We start from the raw sequence: 18135 nt of genomic DNA, 5'->3' as shown, positions 1-18135 counted from the left end.
TGAATGGATAGGGTGATGTTGATCTTTATTGATATTAGCTGCCTTGTTGAGGCAGCCTTTCCTGTAGATTCCTTGGATGGTGGGGAGGTCAGTACACATAATGGACCAAGCAATGTCTACTAGTATCTGAAGCCTCCTTTATTCTTTTGCATTCCATCTGGTGAACCGGGACGTGATGCAATCAGTCACACTGCTGTCCACTGTACACTGGTAGAAATTCAATGGAATAATTGGTGACACGTCAAATCTCCTCAAACCTCTGAGGGAGTAGAGGTGTTAGTGAGCTTTCTTCCTGATTGCATCGATGTGCTGGGCCCAGGCCAGATCATCAGAGATGTGTATAACAAGAAACTTGAAACTGTTGACTCTCTCCACCACCCTCCCACCAATTAAGGCAGATGCATGGTTCCCCCAGCTTTCACTTCCTATCGTCAACAATTAGCTCTTCAGTTGCTAAAATAAAGAACATGATTGTTGCTCTGGCACCACTCAACCAAGTTATCAATTTCCCTCCTGTACCCATGCTTGTTATTAAACATTATTTGTCCATTGACGGTGGTATAAGTAGCAAATTTAAAGATGGTGCTGGGCTGGTTCTGGTTACGCATCGTGGGTTTAGAGATACAAAGTGCTATGAAAAGGTTGGAAAAGGAAGACTGGAGAGTTACAGTACTAAGGAGAATATTGCAGTGTTGAAGAAAGAGGATATGTTGAGACAAAGGGGCAAAGTCAATCTGTTTAGAATTAAGAAATAATAGAGGTGCATTGGGGCGCGGACTTAACATCGGAGCTGATCCCTTGCCTGGGATCACTCTCACCGCGACCACTGTCGACTTTAACATCAAGGGCTCGCAGTCTCGGGTGAGGCTAGTCGGGAGCTCCAACGTCACGGAAGGTTCACCAGCCCCGACGCGAGGTTCAATCGCCCGGCGCGTGGGAGCTGACACCCCCACGATGCGGGAGAAGATCACCTCGACGCGGGGGGTTCGAAAGCCGTCGGCTACGGGAGTCAAGATCCCATCAACGGGGGCTCGAGGCCCACGACCGAGGAAGAACTAAGGGAAGGACTTGAACTTTATTTCGCCTTCCATCACAGTGAGGAATGTGTAGGAGTCACTGTGGTGGATGTTCATGTTAAAATGTGTTTTTGAAGTGATCTGTTACTTTTAATTGTATGGCTGACCTGGCCAATGAAATTCCTCGTGTGTTGCAAAACATACTTGGTGGATAAAGTGTGATTCTGATCTGATTCTGATTAAGCTACAGAAATTATTGTTTAGGTTGCCAACTAACGTCAGAACAAATATTTCCCCTCCCATCCGTGACCTGGCTGTCTCATTGGTCTGTTCTTCAAAATTAGACTGTTTCCAACCCGTTACTCTACCCTCCCTTGTAAAACTGGTCACCACCATCGACCTGCCCCCTCGACATTGTCCCCTCTGCCCTTCTGAAGGATGTCATTGCAGTAGCCGGTCCCAGCATCCTTGCCATCTTCAACAGTTCTCTGGCCACTGGCACTGTTCCTGCCTGCTTCAAGCATGCGGTGGTCCAGCCCCTCCTGAAAAAACCCAACCTCGACCCCACCTTGCCAAGCAACAACAGACCTATTTCAAAAGCCCTTGATAAGGTAATTTTAAGTCAACTTATGCCTTACCTTCACCAAAATACTATCTTGGAAACTTTCCAATCAGGTTTCAGGGCCCACCATAGCACAGAGTCTGCCTTGTTGAAGGTGCACAATGACCTACTGCTCACTGTTGACTCCGGCGACTGTGCAATCCTGCTTCTCCGCAACCTCAGAGCAGCATTTGATACTGTCGACCACACCATCCTAATTGACCGGTACGGGGTTGGTACTGATGGCACTGCCCTGAGCTGGTTCATCTCCTACCTCAAAGGTAGGAGTTTCTTGACTAACATAGGCAACTCCTTCTCCTCCCCAGCTAGCCTCCGCTGCGGGGTTCCACAAGGTTCCATCCTTGGCCCCATTCTCTTCTCCCTGTATATGCTCCCCTTAGGCCAAGTCATTCAAAGGAACGGCATTTCCTTCCATTGCTATGAAGATGATTCACAACTCTATCTCCCCCTGCAGCCCAAAAAACGATCAATTCTGCTTAACCTTATCCACTGCCTCGAGGATATAAAGTGTTGGATGGCCCAGAACTTTCTCCAACTAAACGAGAGTAAGTCTGAGGTCATCCTTCTCGGCCCCAATCAATATGATAGCAGGCAGCCTTGGAAGCCTTACCCCATTACTCAAACCTCACATCAAAAACCTTGGCGTGATATTTGACTCAGCATTGAAATTTGACAAACAGGCCAATGCCGTGGTAAAAGCTAGCTTCTTCCAGCTTCGGACGATAGCTAAAATAAAACAATTCCTCCAGTTTGATGACCTCAAAAAGATCATCCACACATTTATCTCCTCCCTCCCGCCTCGATTACTGCAACTCCCATTACACTGGCATCAGCCAATCGTCCCAGTCCTGCCTGCAACTGGTCCAAAACGCCGCAGCTAGACTCCTGACGGGCACCCGAAAAAGGGACCACATCACCCCGATTCTGGCCTCTCTCCACTAGCTCCCTGTGTGGTTCTGAATAAATTTCAAGATCCTTCTTTATGTTTACAAAGCCCTTAAGGGGCTTGCCCCCACCTACATCAAAAGTCTGCTTACACAACACCTCCAGGTCCCTCAGATCGGCCTACTTAGGGTTACTGAACATCTAGGCATAAGCGGTTGCAGCTCCTAGACTGTGGAATAGCATTCCTCTTACCATCAGAACTGCCCCCTCCATCGACTCTTTTAAGTCGAGACTTAAAACTCACCTTTACTCTCAAGCCTTTCTTGACATCCTCTGAGAGAGGGCTATATGTATGTATTTATGTATGTACTAAATCTATGAACCAATGTTGTATATCATTAGTACCTCCACCAATTAGCACTTTGGTCAACGAGAGTTATTTTTTAAATGTGCTATAGAAATAAAAGTGACTTGACTTGACTTGCGTGACTAACTAATTCTAAGAATCTGAAGAGACGCTTCCACGGAAATTGCAGAAATATGCAAAAGTCACATTGTATAATCAAACATAAAGTTGGAAAAAAATAACCAAAGAGGAAATAATAGGGGAGTTTTGTATGTGCAGATTAACTTGCTTAATTTGCATCTTTCTTGCCCAACAAAAATAGCACTGTTGTTGAACTTTGGAAATAGGTTTAGACCAAGTGGTGCAAGTATCTAAGTGGCAACATCTAAAAAAATTGAAGGTCACTGTATCATGTGATTTAGGAAAACTATGGAAAAGAATCTGGACTCTTCCAAGTTAAATGAAGTGAATTTTTTTTCACTATACGAATGTATCATCATTTATTTACCCATTTATCTAACATTCTTTCCAATACTGAACTGAACAGATTGATTAAAACCAATATTCAATCTACTGACCCCTTTGATACTCGTCTGAGGGAGAGTCCCGACCAGAATCGTCGCCTATCCATGTTCTCCAGAGATGCTGCCTGACCTGCTGAATTACTCCAACACTATGTGCCTTTTTTTTGTAAACCAGCATCTGCAGTTCCTTGCGTCTACATGATAAGAGACTCCATTTACATACAAGGGAAAAAGGATAATAATAATGCCTACCACAAATATAACACTGCTTGTTTACGGATAAATAGCAATGCCAATATTGCCTCATGTGCGACACTCATACTCACCCCTTGATTTTACATAACACAAATGTTCCCCTTTATTTATATGTAAGCAAAAGTATAGCCACCCACTTCATTAACAAAACACCAGTTGGCCTCATACCTATCAACCATACTAATATTAGTCTCTGGACACAAGAGATTACAGATGCCAGAATTTGTAGCAAAGTAATGGTGGAAAACTGGAAGTGAGGAAGAATGTGCAGAGTGAAAAGGATGGGACCCTGTATCAGGACTGAAGGCGAAGAGGACCTTACTTCACATCAATCCTTTCACACAACAAACAATTCATATCCCGAAAGTTCAGCACCGTGACGTTTCCACATTTACCTGAACTTCATCTGGGTACTGTTTCCAACTCCTTTTAAACACTCAGCAGCTCCACTTCCTGCAATCATTTTAAGCTCACCAGGGACATATTTCCTGCGTTCCACTGGTGTCTCGTCCCCTTGAAGATTGCCATGGCCCTGTTTTCTGCGCACACTTGCAAATAAATGGAGCCCCACTTCCTCATTCCTTTAAAACACACCAGGGTCACTGGAATATTCATTATACTACTGTGGAACAATTTTTAAAAAGTGAATTAAATGTGCATTGGGGTATTAATAAGAAAAAAACATCCAATAGTCTGGAAAAGATGGGAGTTTGGCACCACCAAAGTCCCAACCGTATTCGATTAAAAGTTTCACTGAATGTTGAAATAACAAGCTTTCTTCACCAGATGGTGCTATTTAGCTAATGCATGTCACAGCATCAGGTCATATTAAAGGCACGTGATCATGTAACTGGAACCTTGCCAACACCACAAGCTTTACTGGTCCCAAACTGAAATATGTTCACTGCCAAATTCTGTAAGAACTGAACGTTTCATGACCTTTAAATTATCTCAAATAAATAGGTTGAGATCATCTGACAAGAATCAACAACACAAAATAACAGGATGTTCGAAAATTAGTCAAGAGTCAAGAGAGTGTTTTATTGTCAAATGTCCCAGATAGAACAATGAAATTCTTACTTGCTGCAGCACAACAGAATATGCAAACATAGTATGATATGACAAATGAGAGAGAAAAGAAAAGTTCAGTGTGTATATATACACACACACACACACACACACATACTCACAACAACACATACAAACAAAACAGTGCACACCAAACAAAACACACCCTTGACCTCATTGACATACCGAATCTCAGTAATCTTCTCAGGAAGTAGAGGAGCTGAAATGCTTTCCTTATAATTGCATCAGTGTGCTGGGTCCAGGAAAGATCTTCGGAAATATGCACGCCCAAGAATTTGAAGATTTTTGACTCTCTCCTCCATTGATGTAAACAGGATTGTGGGTCCTCAAACTTCCTCTTCCAAAGTCCACAATCAGTTCTTTGGTTTTACTGATATTGAGAGCCAGGTTGTTGTGCTGGCACCATTTGGTCTATCTGACTCATCATCGGCCAACACTGTTAAGGACAAATCAATGAGTATCTGCTGACCGTTGCCATAGACTCCAGATAACTGGCGATATACCAGTAGATAGCCCGTCGTATTTTAATAGTTCAATGGGCTCAGTATTTAGGGCCTAAAATGTATTTAGTGTAGATCAAACAGTATTGCTGATTTGATCCGTGTCTGGTTTTGCTGCTGATGAGCTGATCCATAATCCATGTCAGGTTTTCTACACCACCACCACCTGGTGGCATGCGGGCAGCCATGTTGCTTTTAGTTTAACTTACGATTCGGAGCCTACAGCACTCATATCGATGGACTTTGTATGTATCCAAATTAAAGTACTTGTTATGAAATACAATGACTGTATCATAAGTACTTTGCACATGGTGTCAGAAGTGGGATAACATTGAGGTCGACGACATAGAATCGCAACCTGTATGGTTGATCCCCTAAGTGGCATTGCAGCCTCACAATACCGACCGTATTGACCTCACTTCCCCCATATGCGAGAAGAGTAACATCGGTGGGCTTTAATTGCTCTGCGTTCCTCAGACGATTGAACTGTTCCCGAGACAGAACATTGCATTTCACTCCAGTGTCAATTTTCATCTCGAATACTCTATTGTTTGCTGTTTTTATGGTGGCCATTGGCTTACTATTCTGCACATCTTGTGTGATAATAGAATGTGCCTGCTGAATGATTCCATCGACCTTTGGCCTCTTGTCCATGCTGCTATCGTCGTCGTCGCCTACTGAGAAACTCCCGATGGAGGCCGTGCCTGTGGCGACACTGCCTGTGAGGGGCACGGCTGAAGGCCTGTACCGTACGCATGCAGGACGGGTCAGCAAGCCTGTGGCTAGATGCGGGGATTATATCTAGATGCAGATCTTGGACTCTAATTAACTATAACTGAAGTTACTTATACTACTTGCAGTATATCCTCCATTGTTTTACTGTAGATGATAGCTTTATATACATATTACTCCTGCATGCTTTATGTTTGCCCTTTGGGCAAAAGCCCAAGAAAGGAGATGTAGATCAAACAGTTTCGCTGATTTGTCTGGTTTTGCTGCTGATGACCTGATCCATAATCCACATCAGGTTTTCCACACCACCACCATACGGGCAGCCATATTGTTTTTAGTTGAACCTACTATTTGGAGCCTACAGTACTCATCTCGATGGTCTCTGTATTTATACAAATTAAGTACGTTATAGAAACATAGAAACATAGAAATTAGGTGCAGAAGTAGGCCATTCGGCCCTTCGAGCCTGCACCGCCATTCAATATGATCATGGCTGATCATCCAACTCAGTATCCCGTACCTGCCTTCTCTCCATACCCCCTGATCCCCTTAGCCACAAGGGTCACATCTAACTCCCTCTTAAATATAGCCAATGAACTGGCCTCAACTACCCTCTGTGGCAGAGAGTTCTAGAGATTCACCACTCTCTGTGTGAAAAAAGTTCTTCTCATCTCGGTTTTAAAGGATTTCCCCCTTATCCTTAAGCTGTGACCCCTTGTCCTGGACTTCCCTAACATCGGGAACAATCTTCCTGCATCTAGCCTGTCCAACCCCTTAAGAATTTCTATAGATCCCCTCTCAATCTTCTAAATTCTAGAGAGTATAAACCAAGTCTATCCAGTCTTTCTTCATAAGACAGTCCTGACATCCCAGGAATCAGTCTGGTGAACCGTCTCTCCACTCCCTCTATGGCAATAATGTCCTTCCTCAGATTTGGAGACCAAAACTGTACGCAATACTCCAGGTGTGGTCTCACCAAGACCCTGTACAACTGCAGTAGAACCTCCCTGCTCCTATACTCAAATCCTTTTGCAATGAAAGCTAACCAAACCAATGAAAGCTAACCAAATCCTTTTGCAATGAAAGTTATGATATATATCATGTACTTTGCACATTTAGTACTGCCCCCTTCATTAAAAAAATGTAAATATCAGTGTCTTGAGAAAATTGAAGTCTAATTCAATGAATGTTGGAACAAGAAAATCACAAAAATCACCTTTCTTTATTCACACCTTATAGCCAATTAGTAATCCCCTCCCTCAAATTCTTTCTAGAAACACTGCTGAGAGATATGGGCAAAACGGAGGCAAACATGAATAGTTTAGGCATCTTGTACAGTATAGACGACTTGGACTGAAAGGCCTGTTTATGTGCTGTATAACTATGAATCTAAATGTCTCTGGATCATAGTTACTTTGCGTTCTTTGGCAATGCACTCGAGAATATGTATGTACATGAGAGGATTTCCATTGGTCCCACCGGTCAAACTGTTGGTACAGAGAGCTTGCATGTTAGTCACTATTAGAACAGAGTTACCAATGGAATAGAGAACAGGCTAGTTATCAAGTCAACGTTCCAGTTGTTCTATTAATCTTTCCTATTTACAGCACCACCAATTTGTGTATCATCTGCAGCTTACTTATGATACTTTGTATGTTCACAAAGTATGATGTATTTATGTACCTATTCTCTCTTCTAAATTCTCACTCTCCTTTCTGTCCAATTACTAGTTTCCTGTCAGTGAAATACCCCAACTCTACGTGCTCTAACCCTGTTGACCAAACTCTCATGTGGGACCTATAGAAACCCTTCGTAAAATCTACATACACCACTTCCACTGGTTCCACATGATGTATTAGAAACATAGAAACATAGAAATTAGGTGCAGGAGTAGGCCATTCGGCCCTTCGAGCCTGCACCGCCATTCAATATGATCATGGCTGATCATCCAACTCAGTATCCCGTACCTGCCTTCTCTCCATATCCCCTGATCCCCTTAGCCACAAGGGCCACATCTAACTCCCTCTTAAATATAGCCAATGAACTGGCCTCAACTACCCTCTGTGGCAGAGAGTTCCAGAGATTCACTACTCTCTGTGTGAAAAAAGTTCTTCGCATCTCGGTTTTAAAGGATTTCCCCCTTATCCTTAAGCTGTGACCCCTTGTCCTGGACTTCCCTAACATCGGGAACAATCTTCCTGCATCTAGCCTGTCCAACCCCTTAAGAATTTTGTAAGTTTCTATAAGATCCCCTCTCAATCTCCTAAATTCTAGAGAGTATAAACCAAGTCTATCCAGTCTTTCTTCATAAGACAGTCCTGACATCCCAGGAATCAGTCTGGTGAACCGTCTCTGCACTCCCTCTATGGCAATAATGTCCTTCCTCAGATTTGGAGACCAAAACTGTACGCAATACTCCAGGTGTGGTCTCACCAAGACCCTGTACAACTGCAGTAGAACCTCCCTGCTCCTATACTCAAATCCTTTTGCAATGAAAGCTAACATACCATTTGCTTTCTTTACTACCTGCTGCACCTGCATGCCTACCTTCAATGACTGGTGTACCATGACACCCAGGTCTCGCTGCATCTCCCCCTTTCCCAATCGGCCACCATTTAGATAATAGTCTGCTTTCCCTACTAGTTACATTCTGAAAGAACTCCAGCAGGTTAGTCAAATATGAATTTCCATTTGAAAATTGAAATTGATGCTGATAAATCCTAATATTCTAAAAAATGTCTAATGCAAAATGTTCATATAATTCAGTTCAGTTATAAAGGGTTAATTGTGCAATTGCGACACCAATTTCCCAAAGAGCTATAAACAGACTGACAAATGCACGATCCATGATTGTATTAATTTCACTTTTTTGATGATGCTTTTGGATGTTTCTAAACTAACAAGAAATGCAACAAAACACACTTACTGTAAGGTGATGACTTCACATGTGTAAATGTCGCATGTGTAAATGTCAAGAGGCAAACAACCGTTTAATGTTCAAAAGACCTCTGACGTTTAAAAACGGGAAAATAAAATCACCAAATAGTGACGTTGCATTACTTCATGTGATATTAGATCTGAGGAGATTTTACATACATTTGGCTGAATATGAAGAAAGATCTGACATTTCACTGTTCTCTCCTGATGCGTGATCAAGAAGGCATTGCCCAAAAATACTTCCTGGTAATAATATTATTGTAATAACATAAGTTGACATACCAGATTTACTGGTTAAAATGCTGTATTTATTCACAATAGGTATTGGAGTTCATAGTCACACAGCATGGAAACAGCAAGGAAACCCTGCATTTGGCCCATATCCTTCTAAACCTTTCCAATCCATGTACTTGTCCAGCGGTCTTTTAGATTTAACCACTAAAGAGAGTAGATTTAACCACTAAAATTTCTAATAATGTGCTTTATATTATATATCTCCTCTCTGGTGGGTTTAGAATATTTTGCCATACATTGTGGAGAATATGATTATCCTCCTTGGAGATGAGGCCAAATTTAAGCTGGGAAGAAGTCAGAAGTATCCACTACATTGGATGACTGATCAAATTTCATTGTCTTACAATGGGCTACTTATGATTACTTGTCAGAGAATCTTTCTCATGAATGTGCAGATGTCTAAGTAACCTATCCTACATCCAACCTTTTTCATGGTGATCTTAAAGGACTTTACCAGCCATTGTACTCCAATGTTATTTTAGTCATCCGTCCACTGGCTCAGTGCCATACACATACCATCCAACATGGCACTGAGTCGTAGGGTCAGATTACCATCTGTAGAGAACCACTTGACCGTGTATTCCTGTATTGGTATTAACTAAACATGCCTAATTCGTTGAAATGTGTTTGGGGAAATATTGTCTGCTTGTGGGGAATAAATTATCGTGCGGGAAGAATATATGTGTGTATGTATGAGAGTGAGAGAACAAGGAAGAGATAATAAATAAATGAGAATGTGCACTGAGCCTCTCAACACTCAATGAGCTCTTGCCCTGGCAATGGGTTGTCTTATCTTAAATTGTGGTCAACGCAAATTAATGCAGTCAAGCGCAGAGAGTAGAATGAGGTAAAACTGTGTACAAACAATCTGTTAATATCTGTATTTTTTCGGACCTCGCTCCTGAACGGTGCTGACTCCCAAAACAAAGTACTTGTGCCAGGAGTTTAGCGGTGGTTCCCCTAAAAGGCTGACGCAATCACAAGGCAATGCACATCATTACAAATTCCATATTGGCTACACCCAGTATCTAGTGTAACTTACTATTTTCTTTAAAGAATTAAGGGGCATGCTTTAAACAGTAATCATTTCTATTTTCCTCCTTGACGTAGCATCATCGTAGTTAAAAACAGTATCAAGTAAGAACTGAGTCAATATGGAGCTGGCTCCATTCAAAACCACCTGAGGGTCTAGACTTTAAAAACCTTGTTCTACGCATCTGCTGTTGTGACATTTTAGTTACGCAATTATTAAGAAACAGATCATAGGAACAAGCCTCCAGGAATATAAATGAAAAAACCTACACATGTTAGAAATATGAAATTAAAATGCTGTAAAAACAAGCAGCATATTTAAAGTGAGAAACTGAGCTAAAGTTTCAAGTTGATGACCCTTCATGAGAACAATGCAGAAGAAAAGTCATGGATCTGAAAGATTAACTGTTTTCCTCTCCACAGATATTTTGGTTTTAGTTAATAGCATTAATAACATTTTGTCAGAATTATTTTTAAAATCTGAAATCTAACAGGTTTTAAATTACAGGGAAAAAATGGAATACGGCTTTAAGGAAGATGATGGCTTGTCAATTATTAATAAATCCTCTTGGATTAGGTGCAAATATAAAATGACTGAAAGTTGTGAAGTGATTTTAAAAAATGCAATTCTAAACACTGCAGATGTTAAAATGCTGAACTACAAAACAAATTAGGTATCAACCAGAGAGAGAGAAATGCAGAGATAACATCACAGGCTGATAACATTGCATCACAATATGCCAATGACGATAGAAACGAGACAGGCTGGTTCCCTAAAATTGTTGAATTCAATTATGTTCCGAAGGACCTATTTGCCAAAGATACCAAGATAAGACGCTATTCCTTGACCTTATAATGAGCAATGTTGACATTGTGCCAAAAACAAAGAGGACAGAGCCAGAGCAACTAAAAAATATTTAAAATAATAGACTGTAGGTGCTGGTTTATACCAACGATACATACACAACGCTGGAGTAACCCAGCGAGTGAGGCAACATCTCTGGACAAAATAGATAGGTGGCGTGTCTGGTCATGACCCTTCTTCAGACCTTCTTCTGATGAAGGGTCCCAACCTGAAAAGTGACCTATCCATTTTCTCCAGAGATGCTGCCTGAGCCGCTGAGTTATACCAGCATTTTATATCTATCTTTCAATTATCATATCGCTGGGCTATAAATTAATTTCCTGGTTCCCCAGAGTTTCTGAAAGCATTCCACTTACCTGTATATATACACAGTTTTATACAGTAGTATACCTCATGTGTTATATATATATATTTTATATATGATTTTATATATATGATTATGCTTTGTTTAATTATGTTAAACATTCAATGATTCTGATACATTTAATGGTCAGCTAAGCCTTGATAACATGTGTTCTGTCATCTTGTCAAACATTTTCTTAACCACATCAGGGACAAGGCCTCCTTCATGTGCATAACAATGTGGAAGACCCTAATGCTGAGCAAAGCCTTGCTATTGATGTTCCAGGAAGCCTTAGGAGCACAAGTTGACACCATTCAAAATGCACAAAATAAATGGCATTTTCTCCATTGGAAAATGGCAAACATGAGCTAATTCAGATGACTGTGTTACCAATAGACCTCCAATGCTCATGGATAGCAACAGGATACTGGCTTGGATTGTCTACAGAAATGCTGTCAGTTTTATGCAGAACCTCCATGACTGTGTGGAATTTCAGGACTCTAGCAGAAATGCTTAAGTCTAAAACTTCTAAGCTGATCATCAGAGATTTTTAGACTGCACTCTAACAATGGACGCGACATAGAAACCAACAATGCAGTGTTGGTTTCCCTAGTTAGTTTCCCTGGTATTTACAATCTGTCCATTGCTCCTGCACCTTTAAACCCATTCACATATGCAAAGGTAGCGAAAAAGGCCAAGTATAAAATGATTTACTTTTCATAGAATGGAAACACACCATTCAGCTCATGAACTTACCAGATTCAATGAAGAACAATCCAACTAGAATCTATCTCCTGCCCTCTCCTTGCAAATTCTTCCCTTTCCAACTCCCTTTTGAAGAGAACGATTGAATCAAACCCCTCTACTTTTCTGGCAATGTAATCCAGACCCCAAACACACATTCACTCATTTTACATTCAATTATTTTATCAATCATGTTCACGTTACTTGCCATAATTATTGACCCTTCTGCCAGTGGGAACAGTTTCATTCTCTCCATTGCTATTTATATCCTTCATGACTTTAAATAACTTTATCAGATCCTCTTGCAACCTTCTCTGTTCAAAAAGCACCAAATTCTATTCACATAACTAAAGTTCATGGAATCATTCTGATTAATCTCTTTTGCACCACCTCTCAAACATGTACAACGTTCCCATGATGTGGAGCCCAGAACCATACATATCACCCTAGTGGCCAAACGCATGCTTTAGGAAGGTTCATTCCTAGCTCTTCTACCCTGTGCTACTTTTAAATCCCAACATCTTATGTGCTTTTGTAACCATCGTATCATCCTACCCCGCCATTTCAACAATCCATGCACATATATCCCAAATCTTGTTTCTTGTCTTTATGAAAATTCTGCCATCTACTGCCATCTTCTTTTCCTTCCTATCAAAATGCCACACTTCAGCCTTCTTCTCGGCATTAATTTTCACCTTCCACCTTTCAACACAATCCACCATTCCGTTAAAGTCCCCTTGAAGTCCTCCTCACAGTCCATTACCCCTCCAGATTTCACATCACCTGAAAATTCTGAAAATGTGCCTGTGAACTCAAATCCAACTCGTTAACACATGTAACAAAAGCAATGATCCTAGCCTAGTGATAATAAAGAATAGAGAACTATTGAACCATTAGCCTGTTTCCCGATGCTTAACCAATTTTCTATGCATATAGTTGCTGCCCATTTTACACTATGCCTTCAATCTAGATAATAAGCTTTGTCTGTGACACCGTACCAATTATCTTCTCGGAAGTCCAAACATACCATATACCATATTTTCCTTATCATTCTTTTTGTCGTTTTATCCTTACATCTTTTCTGAATAAACACACCTGTTAAATCTACACACGTGGGGAAAATTATGGCCAGGGCCACCAATTTCCTCCCTCGCTTCTTTTAGCAACCTGGAGTGCATCCAATCTAGACCAGGCGATTGTATGCAATAAAATTAAATGCAATAAACCTATCAATTTTCAGCCCATTCAGAAACTTAATTACATTTTCTTTTGCTGGAAATCCAGCACCACCTTGGCTTGAGTGATATGAAATATTCAATCTCCATGAGTACATTTCCATTTCTGGTGTCTCATTGGGCCCCATCACTCCTTGTACAACCGCTTTCCTCATTGCATGTCAAATAAATACTTTTGGATTCATTTTTATGTTTGGCTTAAACTTTACAAATGTTATAAAGATTTTTGTCCTTCATTTCATAGAACTCAAGAAGCGGCCATTAGGTCTCTTTGAAAGCTTCCCATTTAAATCCCACGGCCTCATTCTGCCTCCATAATCCTGCAACCATTTGCCTTGCACATTATTCCTACGGCTACTGCCACCTCCAATGGCTCTCAAATGTATTCAAGGTCATGCTGAATTACTTCTTTAATCACAAATCTGTCATTTTGATATCAATAATATTTAAAATGTTCATAATATATTCTTGCATTACTCTATATCCAGCCGTTGGTGAATCTAAAATGAACTCAAGGTACAAACTGGGATCGTTGAAGCAGAGTCCAACCATTATTTCTATTGCCAGAACCAAGTTGGAGCAGTAACCCTCCAGAAGGGGATGCATCCAGCATGAACCAGGATCTTGCCTGGTTTAACCATTACTCAAAGTCAATATTATTTGCAATTGCGTATGAAAACGGAGCAGATTTTAAGAACAACTCGTCTTTAAATAATTGGAGGTAAATGCTGAAATCTGTGCAAGTGCTACAACCTAAGTATGTGAGGAAGTATACATCCAGGCTACAACCTATGTATGTGAGGAAGGCAATACCTTTGCACATCACAGCTATCCTAACTTGGGCTAAACTTACATGTACGGCCAACAGCTAGAGAAAGTCATCCTGATTCCCAGACGTTCTATTTCAGCATCACCACTCTTTCACAATAGCTGTGACAGTGGAGGTCACCATTGTCCAATTAAAAATCATTGTTGACACTCGCCCTTTAAGCTACAAAGATGGGTTTCTCTCCTTACCTGAGCTTTGCGATCCTGATTTCTGGATAATCGATGAACTCTGAGCTTTGCTGACTGCCTGTACAGGCTGAGCCACAATGGTTCCACTTGCTCCGCTCACCACAGCCTTCGCCACACCCTGAGCCACAATCTGCTTCTGTCCAACAGCTCGAGCAACCGTAGTGCCTGGTTTGGCAACAATGATCTGACCCCCGCTCAGTGCCACCGCCTGCTTCACCACTGGCTGCAAGGTTGAACCCACTGGAATCCCAACCACCTGTGGGTGGGTAACAGGCACTCTTAGTTACATGCAGCCACACAAAAGAAATCTAACATAACAGCAATAACTAAGAAAGCCAGGGAAAAAAGCTGGGAAAACTTCCATGTCCCAAGAGTGCTAACAAATGGTTGAGGCAAACAGTACTTATGGGGAAGTGAAAAACACACAGAGAAAATGACACAATGAAGCTAAATAAAGAGCTGTGACAATGCTCATGTCCAGCTTATATACTGATATACAGTGATTATGTTGAAGGGATTCTATCCCAATTGTTTTTCTTTATAATTATCTGATATCTGGAATCCTCTTCCATTAAAGGACTGGGGATGCTGAGGCACAACTGGATGTTTTAATTCTGTAATTGATTTTTGTTGGGCAAAGCTTTCAAGCACAATGGACCAAAGGCCATTGTTGTTTGCCATTTAAGTGTAAATCAACTTACACAACCTGAATCACACGGTGGGCTCAATGGACTGTGCAGCATTCTCCTAATCCAACTATTCCCAAACCAAATGAAGCTATTTTGCAAAGAAAATGTATACTGGATGGATTACTTAAATTGGGTTGTGAATTACTTAAACTGGGATTGCAAATTCAAAAGAATGCATGTATAAAATACAAAAGGAAAACATTTTATTTAAAGTTTTCCTTTTGCATTTTATACATGCATTCTTTTGAATTTGCATCCCTAATTTAAGTAATTTGCAAGTGATATACCATGTCTATATCCTTTATCTTGTATCCTAACCTTTATCCTATATCTGTACACTGTGAATAGCTTGATTGTAATCATGCATAATCTTTTAATTGTCTGGAGAGTGTGCAACAAAAAGCTTTTCACTGTACCTCATACGTGACAATAATGAACTTACTTAAACTAACTAAACTGATGTATTACCAGTCACGGGATACATTGACTGAATCTTGACCCTTCAAACCAGGATTGGATGAATTAACCCTGGCAATGAGGGAGTGGGTAACCTTCTTCTCATGCTGTAAATGTCTCTGATTCTATGACAAGTTTCTAAAAACATTTAAAAGTGTTATATTCAGAGGGAATTATGTTAATATTGTTGTGTGGCTTTTTTGTTCCACACTTGGTTAGGTGTTACCTAGAATGGCAGCGAGATTCTTCTTTTTTTTTTTTTTTAATTTTTTTTTTATTAGCAGTACAGTAAATCACATTAATACATCGCATATATCTTATTACATTATGTTGTACCACTTCATTTTATGAGCTTTAAAAAAGATAGAAATAAAAGAAGTAAGGAAAGTAAGCAAGAATCGTGAAGGTGCAGGAAAGTGTTGGGAGAAGAGAACCTCTTAGGGAAGGAGATTCTTCTTCCATTGTTTTTTTACTCTCAACAAATTGAGAAGAATGGAGAACCGCAGGGCACAGGATATAAGGAGGGAGGACAACATAAAAGACCATGTGGACATTTCCACTTATTTATCTTTTGTTAATATGTTCATAACTGGCTAAACTCCAGAACGTACCAGAGGATTGGAAAACACCAATGTGACTGCCTTGGTCTAAAAAGGAAATAACTAGAGGGCCAGGAACTACAGGCTTGTTAGTTTAACAGCTTTAGTGAACACGATGCTAGAGCTAATCATCAAAAAATAAACAGGTAACCATTTAGGGAACCTGAATATAATTAAACCTAGTAAGCATGAAAGGTAAATCAAGATTGACAACCTTGTTCTAATTCTTTGAGGATGTAACAGAATGAGTTGATCGAGGGAAACCTGTAGACGCACTATATTTAGATTTCAAAAATTCATTTGATAAGGCACCAAATAAAAGGCTGGCACATAAATTAAAGTCCAAATTACTGGAAGACGTGTGTTAGCATGGATAGAAAATGAGGAGTTTAATTAAATGGATCCTTTTCAGACTGGAAGACGGTAACTAGCGGAGTGCTGCAGGATCAGATCTTGACCTACAATTGTTCACAATTTACATTAATTATAGAATTTAACTCTGACATGTGTGAGGTATTGTACTTTAGAAACCAGAGCAGGATTTACACAATAAATGGTAGAGCCCTACAAAGTGTTGTAGAACAAAGAATTTTAAGAGTACAGGTGCATGCTTCGCTGCAAGCGGCAGTTCAGGCAGACAGGATGGTGAAGAATGCATGTGCCACACTTGTATTCATTGGAAGGGTATTGAGTACAAACGTTGGGACATCATGATACAGCTCTACGAGTCGTTGGTGAGGCCACACTGTAGATGTACAGTCTGGTTGCCTAGCTATAGGAAGAATGTCATTAAGATGGAAAGTGTGAAGAAGTGTATGTTACCAGGCTTGCAGGCTTGAGTGATAGGGAGAAGCTGGTTAAACTGGGACATTCTTCTTTGTAGCATACAAAGCATACAGGATTCTAAAACTAGAGTGCATTGGCTTAAGAGAGGGGAAATATTTAAGAGAGACCTGGGGGCAATTTTTTCATTCAGAGGGTGGTCTGTTTCTGAAACAAGTTGCCAAAAGACACTAAAGGTGCATATCAATCCAACTTTCAAAAGATACAGAACAGATATACGGTTAAGATGGGTTTAGAGGGATATGGGCCATATGCAGGCAAATGTGACCAGCCTAGAATGCCAAATTGATTGGCATGGCTGAAAGACCTGTCTCCATGCAGGATAGCTCTATGACTCTTATAAAAAACATAGAAACATAGAAAATAGGTGCAGGAGTTGGCCATTCGGCCCTTCGAGCCTGCACCGCCATTCAATAAGTTCATGGCTGATCATCCAACTCGGTATCCTGTACCTGCCTTCTCTCCATACCCCCTGATCCCTTTAGCCACAAGGGCCACGTCTAACTCCCTCTTAAATATAGCCAATGAACTGGCCTCAACTACCTTCTGTGGCAGAGAATTCCAGAGATTCAGCACTCTCTGTGTGAAAAATGTTTTTCTCATCTCGGTCCTAAAAGATTTCCCCCTTATCCTTAAACTGTGACCCCTGGTTCTGGACTTCCCCAACATCGGGAACAATCTTCCTGCATCTAGCCTGTCCAACCCCTTAAGAATTTTGTAAGTTTCTATAAGATCCCCCCTCAATCTTCTAAATTCATGCGAGTACAAGCCGAGTATCCAGTCTTTCTTCATATGAAAGTCCTGACATCCCAGGAATCAGTCTGGCAAACCTTCTCTGTACTCCCTCTACGGCAAGAATGTCTTTCCTCAGATTAGGAGACCAAAACTGTACGCAATACTCCAGGTGTGGTCTCACCAAGAGACCATGAAGCAAGGAAGTTTGCAAAGTTTCCAATTGAGACACAAGAGACTACAGATGCTGGAATCTGGAGCAACAAACAATTTGCGAGAGGAACTCCTTGGGCCAAACCGCATCCAAGGGCAAAGGAATCTTTGACATTTTGGATAGAAACCCTGCATTGGGATTGAGAGAGAAGGAAGATTGTTGGGCA

The 18135-nt window shown here is 40.8% G+C and overlaps 1 protein-coding gene across 7 annotated transcripts in view; it reads right to left on the bottom strand.

Annotated features, from left to right (window-relative positions):
• The window catches only part of yeats2 (YEATS domain containing 2), a 118092-nt gene that overhangs the window by 46149 nt on the left and 53808 nt on the right, over positions 1 to 18135 (bottom strand). For all 7 annotated transcript variants that reach the window (XM_055646103.1, XM_055646100.1, XM_055646106.1 and 4 more), the window contains one exon: positions 14437 to 14692. In XM_055646103.1, the coding sequence (XP_055502078.1) occupies positions 14437 to 14692 (256 nt within the window). The remainder of the gene's footprint in view (positions 1 to 14436; positions 14693 to 18135) is intronic.

The sequence above is a fragment of the Leucoraja erinacea genome, chromosome 14 (genome assembly GCF_028641065.1).
Source record: "Leucoraja erinacea ecotype New England chromosome 14, Leri_hhj_1, whole genome shotgun sequence".
Taxonomy (NCBI): Eukaryota; Metazoa; Chordata; class Chondrichthyes; order Rajiformes; family Rajidae; genus Leucoraja; species Leucoraja erinaceus.
The sequence above is the reverse complement of the archived record's forward strand: the minus strand, read 5'-3'. Positions and strand labels throughout refer to the sequence as shown.